The sequence below is a fragment of the Herpailurus yagouaroundi genome, unplaced genomic scaffold (assembly GCF_014898765.1).
Source record: "Herpailurus yagouaroundi ecotype Mexico unplaced genomic scaffold, PumYag 202, whole genome shotgun sequence".
In the NCBI taxonomy this organism is placed as follows: domain Eukaryota; kingdom Metazoa; phylum Chordata; class Mammalia; order Carnivora; family Felidae; genus Herpailurus; species Herpailurus yagouaroundi.
In genome coordinates, this window is record NW_024412433.1 from 830,181 (window position 1) to 837,451 (window position 7,271).

General features: G+C 64.1%; 1 protein-coding gene across 1 annotated transcript in view; it reads right to left on the bottom strand.

Moving 5' to 3' along the window:
• CROCC2 (ciliary rootlet coiled-coil, rootletin family member 2) overlaps nt 1-1,329 on the bottom strand; it is a 72,268-nt gene extending 70,939 nt beyond the window's left edge. Inside the window, exon 1 of the mRNA XM_040450333.1 lies at nt 745-1,329. Within this exon, the coding sequence (XP_040306267.1) occupies nt 745-1,323 (579 nt within the window). The 5' untranslated portion in view covers nt 1,324-1,329. The remainder of the gene's footprint in view (nt 1-744) is intronic.
• Between the last annotated feature and the right edge of the window lie 5,942 nt (nt 1,330-7,271).

Consider the following 7,271-nt stretch of genomic DNA (forward strand, 5'->3'; position numbering starts at 1 on the left):
TGTGCTGTTTATATCGGGCTGTGTCAACCCCCTGCAGCACAGTCTGAGATTCTAAGAACTGGGTTAATAGACAACTGTGAGTCAGCTGGGGCACCAAGGTTCACTGGGCTCCCCCAGGGCTCACTCAGGGTGGGGACTGCCCGGCTGTGGTGGCCAGAGTCAGGTGATGGCAGTAGCAGGCACCTAGTGGGGCCAGGCAGTGGCTTGGCTCTGGGGGGCAGGGAGTGAGGGAGAGAAGGGCCTGGGGACGCTCTCAGCCCCCACGGTTGCTGCCGGTATGCAGGCGGTACTCTGGAGAAAAGCACCCGGGGAGCTCCTGGAACCGGGGACGAGCCGCAGCCACCCACCAGTGGCGGATCCCACACTTGGCCACAAAGAAAGCAGTGCACGAGGTCCCAGAACGATAGCGTGGACAGTTGCTCTGGCCGTCCCCGTCCCCGGCGTGCAGGCTGCAAGCCTGAGGCTCAGAGAAGAGGGCTGGCGGCCTGAGCTCGTGCCGGCACGGATGGGGAGGCTGGGGGCTGGGCTCGGGTCTCCCTCTGCCCAGGTCAGTCTCCCCCCAGCCTCCTCTCCTGAGCCGCGGCTGCACGTGTGTGTGCGTGCACGCGTGTGTACGCAGGCTCGTACTGACCACGTGAGCCCTCAAGTGGGGAGCGGGGGAGGTGTGGCCTCTCCGTGCACCCTCCCAAGGTGCCCTCAGGGCCTCCTCCCGGGAGGGTGCTGGAAGGCGGGCACCCCACTGACCTGGATCACGGTGTCCAGCCCCAGTGGGGACCGCTCTGCAGTGGCACCCCCGTGGCCAGGCTCGCTGGAGGGAGAGCTCATCTCGAGTGGGAGGGCGGGACTCCGAGAGAGCCGGGGCTGGGCGGCCAGGTGAGTCTCCGGCCGGGACCCGGGCCGGGCCAGGACCTGCGTCAGTGCACCAGCCCCACGCCGGCACGACACCTGGCTCCTCCGTCCAAGGTGCCCAGCTGCCCCTCTGGGCTGGCGACCGAGTGGCCGAGGAAGCCCGTAGACGTTGCTGTGGCAACCGCGACGCTGAGGATTTTGTTTCCCTGGAAACAGGAGCGCAGGCCCTGTTGCCATGGGGACTAAAGAACGCTGTTGTCTGGAAGCGGTTTCCCGGAGACCTGGAGGCGCCCTGGGTGAAGCTGTCCACCTGCGCGGCCACGCCCGGACAGGGGCTGGCCTCTGCCCCGGACCCCCTCCCGCAGCCGCGGGGAAGGGCCCCAGCCTTCTCCTCGGGAGGCGCTGTGAGCTTGGAGGCCGCACGTCAGGGGAAGGTGGCATGTGGGCCACTGGTTCCTCCCGATGGACAATCATAAACAAACAAACAAACCCCATTTTTTCCCTAACATCTAGAAAAGACTGTAGAGGTCAGTAGTCGGACTGTGTCCAGCAGGTGGACAGGCTGAGGGCTGGAGAGGAGAAACCACCTGTCTAAGGACCCCAGGAAACCCCCATCGCCCGAACCTCGTACCTGGACTGGCCATCCAGAATCTGACCTCCCTCTGGAGCCCTCTTAGGGTAATCTGCCCCACGGGGATTCCTCCCATAGTTGCCACAATCCTCGGTCACTGAAAGCTTCCCAGAGCCACATAAGGGACTGACCGGGACACTCACAGCTCACCCATTGGGGTGGTGGGACCCAGCCCCCGGGGCAAGGCAAGGGGAGGGACAAACACAGACCTGTGCCCATCTAGCCTGGGCCTCCTGGGGCCTCTGGACTGAGTCTGGTCTGGTGATCCGGTCACACCCGCGTCCCCCCGCGCACCCCCCTCCCCCCGAGTCCTTGCTCTAAGTGGACCTCTCCCAGTGGAGTCCCTGGAGGTGGGCTTGGCAGCCAGGACTGACCGCCCCTCTAACAAGAGGAGGCCAGTGTGGGGGCCCCGGGGGTGGGCTCCTCTGGGACAGCCTGCCAGGCAAGGCCAGAAGTCCCTGGTGGTCAGGGAGTGTATCTGTCACCAGCGCTGCTGAGGGATGCTAGGGGCCCAGGCTCTCTCCTCAGAATAGACGTTCAAGACAGGGCCACTGGTGCGCAAAGGCACCTGTCCCTGAGAGACACCTGTGCTCTGTCCTGGCCCCCCAGGAGGAGTGCTCCATGCAGGGACAAGACTGGCTCTCAGGCGGGACATCGCCTCACTGGGCGTCCGGGCCTGTCAGGAGGCTCCGTGCACAGGCCAGTGCACTGAAGGCACGAAGCCGAGATACAGACTCGGAGCCCAGGGGACCCGTGCTGTGGCCTGGGCACCTCCCGGCACCCAAGGCCGTCTACAGCACCCCTGGGGTCTGAGCCCCAGGACTTGGGAGAGGTGTGAGACAGGTGTCCTTGGTGGGGCACAGGGGCTGGGCCTCATCTGACCCCAGCCAGATGGGCTCTGGGGGCACAGAGGGCATGGCCTGCTTCCGGTGAGAGCTCCTGCCTGGGGAACTCCGTCGGGGGGCATCCGTGTGACGGCCGGGTGGCGAGGAGGCCGTGGAGGCCGGCGACACCGTCTGTGATCACTTGCGGGAAACCAGGAAAGGTGGTGCCTCCGGTGGGTGGGGCATCCTTCCGGGAGCCTCTTGCCCTGACCCCACCCCAGCATTTACTCAGCCTGTTCTCCCCTTAAGCCCTTAAGGCCCTGTGGAGAAGCCTAACACATTCCGGCCTTCACCCCCACACCTGTACCCTTTCCTTCAGGGGGAAGCCCAGCCCCTTTGAGGCTCCCACAGGCCCCGTGCGTAACCCCAAGGCCTCACTGCTTGGTGTCCTTGCTTGTGGCTCCCGGTCCTGGGCCGTCGATGGACAAGAAGGAGAACCCTCAGGACGGGGCTCAGCCTTGGACCTGGGCATGGCCCCCACAAAATTTCCTGGAATGAACAGAGGGTGTGACGTAAGGTCCTTACCATGCAGGCGGCATCTCTGTGGGCCGGGTGGGCCGGGCGGGCTCAGGGAGGGTCATGGCTGTCCTGACCCAGGGCAAGAAGATGGCCCCACCTCTGTCTGTTTGCCACTGGCCCCAGGGGCACCGGAATTTGCCACACCCAATTCAGACCCTCCCGAGAGGGGAAGGGACCTCAAAGCTCGAATGACAGTACTGGCTTCCTGGTGTCAAGGCCACGCCTGCCTTTCATCCACGTCTCTTGTACAGGCCGTGACAGACAGGACCAGGGCGGGTCAGCTGAGCCTGCTGTGGATGGGACACGTGGCCCTGACACATCCTCCCGAGGCGGGTCACAAGCAGGGCAACCCCGGGGAAGAGGGCAGCAGGCCGTAAAGGAATGGGGTGCCGCCGTCCAGCCCCTCGGGGCCTCCGTCCCACCCACCGGCTGTAGGACCTGACTGGCTCTGCATCTGTGCTCCTCAGCGACCCCCCCTCAGCGACCCCCCCCCCGCCGAGCCGACCGTCCTCAGTGACCGCATGTAGGGAGGGCGGGTGATGGCTCGGGAAAGGAGCCACTCCCACTGACAGGCTCAGCTCAGCTGACCGGGGTTCGAGGCCTCTAGCGGGCGTGTCCCCTGCAGGTGCGGACAGGAAAGCAGGCCGTCTACTAAGTGCGGCCCTGCTCTGCGCCCGGCTCGGGGGCCGCCCGGGGCTGCTGCCTGGTGCTGAGGCGACTGGTTGCTGTCTGTGCGTCTGCCCCTCTGCCCATGTGACAGAGGTGAGGCCTGTAGCAGACAGGTGGGATCTGAGGGGCCACCGGGAGGCTCACATCTGGGTCCGTGCCTGGGTGAGGCTCTGGGTGTCCCCAAGCGGGCCCCCGGGCACACGTGCTGTGGGAGAGACGCGTCATCCTTCCCTTTCGGGCCAGCTCGTGGGGCCTCTCTCGGCATCCAGTCCACCCTCAGAGGGACCACAGGGGCGCCGGTCAGCCCTGGCCGTGGCAGGGGCAGCCTGGGAGCGAGTCTTGAGAGGTTCCCTGGGGCGGAACCCACCCTGTAGGCGTCTGTTCACACGATTGCCGGAGAAGGCCGCCGTGGGCAGGCCCTGTGCACCTGGGAGCTGGGGCGGCCGGGCTTAGTCCTGCTGAGGACTCGTCAGAGGAACAAACCATAGAGCCCTGACGAGAAGGCACAGGAGAAAAGCGCCGTGGCCACGATTTCTTGGGTGTCGCACCAAAGCACAGAGAACACGGGGGAGAAAAGTGAATCGGATCACTGACACACTCGTGTGCATCAAAGGAAGCTATCGAGAGAGCAAAAAGGTGACCCTCGGGTTGGGAGGAAGTATTTGGGAATCATATATCAGATGTCGGAATGAAGGTCCACAATCTGTACAGAACTCCTACAGCTGAGCAACAGGGGGGCAAAGGCCCGAATCGACCTTTCTCCAAAGAAGAGGCACGGACGGCCGATAATTGAAAAGATGCTCGTTAATTGCGAAGGAAACGCGAATCAAAACCACAGCGGGGTCCACACGCATAATCAGGGCTCCTGTAACACAGACCCCAGGAAATGGCAAGTGTTGTCAGGAGTGCGGAGAAACCGGACGCTCATCCCCTGAGTGGAAATGCAGAAGGGGCCGGCCGCTGCGGCGAATGCTACGGCGGCCCCTCACGCGGCTGGCCGTGGCGTTGCCGTAGGACCCAGCAGTCCTGCTTGCGGGTGGGTATGTGTCCAAAAGAATTGAAAGCGGGTTGTCCCAGGGACATTTGGACACCCAGGCTCACAACAGCCAGCGGGAGGAAGCAGCCCAAGTGCACACGGACGATGGACGGAGCAGCAAAGTGTGATCTGTGCGTCCAACGGAGTGTTATTCAACCACAAGGCGTGAAATACCGACCCGAACCTTGTGGACGTTCCGCTCAGTGAAATTAGCCGGTCACAACAGGGCCAACTCCACTTATATGAGGTCCCTAGACCAGTCAAGGTCATAGAGACAGAAGGACACCCAGCCGGCTCAGTCGGTAGAGTGCCTGTGACTCTGGATCTCGGGGTTGTGTGTTCGAGCCCTGTGTTGGGTGTAGAGATACCTTAAAGTCTTAAAAAAAATCATAGAGGCAGAAAGTAGAACAGGGGGGCAGGGGGCTCAGGGGAGTGGGGAGTTAGTTTTTGACGAGGAGTTCAGAGTTTCCGTTTGGGAAGGAGTTCTGGAGACGGGGGGGGGGGGGGGCCGCGGTGGTAGCACAACAATATGATAATAGCAACAATGTAAACGCACTTAATGTCGCACAATTGTTAGGAAGGTAAATTTTACGTTATGCTTTTTATCACCATAGAAAATATCAAACCAAATCAAACCGAACTCAGCCCTGCCTGCAGCACCGGGGGCGACCCTTCTGCCACAGCTCTAAGGCAGCCTCGAAGGAAATCTAGTTGATTCTTTGGTCTGAGCCGTGCTGTGGTTCCCGTGGTCTAGAGGAAGGTCGGGGAGAAGTCCCGTCCGGCCCTGCGCTGACCACCTGGGCCCTGGACAGACAGAGCTGGGCCCTGCGTGACCACAGGGGACCCACATCAATGCTCCTCGGGCCTGAGAGATCGTCTGCCTGGGGTCCTCCTTTCTCACAACCCCTTCTCCCCACCCCTGTACTGAGACCCTGGGAGCCCTCCTCTCCCCCCGGGCCCCCGCCGGCCCCCATCTTGGGCTGTGGACTCCCCCAGACTCCTTCTCGCTTGGAAAGCCTCGTGGCTCGGCTGTCCGCTCCCCGTTGCTTCTGCCGCTGGCCGGGGGTGGCCACCTTCCGGATGACGGCGCTGGCTGGCCACACAGCTGCTTCTCCTCGGGTGACCCCAAGTGTCCACAAACACCTGGATGGCTCACCTTTCGGGCCACCCCCTGGGCAGCCCCCACCACACAGATGAACCCTCACAACCCAGCTCACCACCTCGGGCACCTTCTGCATGCACCTTCCTCGAGGGGGCCTGCTGCCTCCTGACAAGCGCCCCCTCCCCCCATTACTGCTGGGTGTTAGGTGCCCCGTCACCTCCCACATGTAGCCCCACAGTCCCCTGCCTGATGGAGTGGCACAGGTGGGATGGGCGGGGCCCCTGGGCAGTGCCGGGGTGGGGGCGGTCGGTGGGGAGAGCCCCTGGGACCTGGGGGGACAAGGGCCAGTGATGTGACTCCTGTGCTCTGTGCCTCCCGCGTCCTGCAACCCAGCAGACGACGCCTTTGAGGAATCACCAGAAAACAAGGGCGGAATAACCCCAGGCATCGCTGGTTCTCGGGCCGGGCCGCGGGGAGTCTGACGCCCAGTGACAGGGATGCGGCAGGTCGTGTGGGCGCCCAGGGGCAGCCGAGGGCGGAGCTCCCTTCTCACTCCGACCCCACCCACCCACCCACCGAGAAGTCTCTGAGGCAAGCCCGGGCAGGGGTGCCGGCTGTGGTCACATCGGGGGCCTGGCTCCCTCCCTTACAAGCCCCCTACTTCGGGGGGGGGGGTCACCGCTGTCCAGCCCTCCCCCTGCCAGGCAAGGGTCCCGATGTTGAGGCTCGCAGGGCCGCGCCTTCTCTGAGCCCTCCTCCTTCCTGGTCCGTGGCCCTCGGACCCCACGCTTTCGTCAGCTCCTGCTGGCCCGGAGGATGGCCACCTGGGCTGGTTTCGGCCAGAAGGAACGCGTTTCGCCCTCCCACGGTGACTTTTAATTTGCCGGCTCCTGCCTGTCTCTCCCCCTCCCCCCGGGGCAGCCGCCCCACGGGGCGGGTCGGTCGGCAGGCACAGAGGACCCAGCTCCTGCAGTCCCCACCCTGAGGCCGCTTCAGAGCAGCCCCAGCCCCGGAGCCCAGGCCTCCCTCCTGCGGCCAGGGCCTCGCCCCTGCTGGCCCCGCCGCCCTCCTCTCCCTCTTCCCCTGACCCGCCCCGGCTGCCTTCCCGGCCTCTGTGCTTCCTGCAGACCTTCTGCCTCTAATCCCCGCAGAGGAGGAGGAGGCCGAGGCCGAGCCCTGGACCGGAGGCTGGAGGCGGCTGGGAAGGGCCAGCGACTGGAGCCAGTGTGGCTCTTCAAAGGCCCCCATTTCTCTGCTGCTTCACCCTTTCCAGGGGCGAACGAGAGAAGGGGGGCCAGGTTTGGCAGACGCACGTACACGGCCCGTCACACTCGAATATTCCGCAGAAGCAGCACACGAGCGCCCACGGCTGCGTCCAATGCCAGTCAGACACGCACGTCAGACTATGTCCATCCATGTCCATCTGTGTATGTGTGTCCTGTGTGTCCTCGGGCCACCGCACACCAGAGTTAGGCAGTGACGGGGCTGCCCGTGACGACCAGATGGCCAGTGACAGTGGGACTGCCCCGGACAGTGGGACTGCCAGGGACAGAGGGACTGCCCGGACGGTGGGGCTGCAGG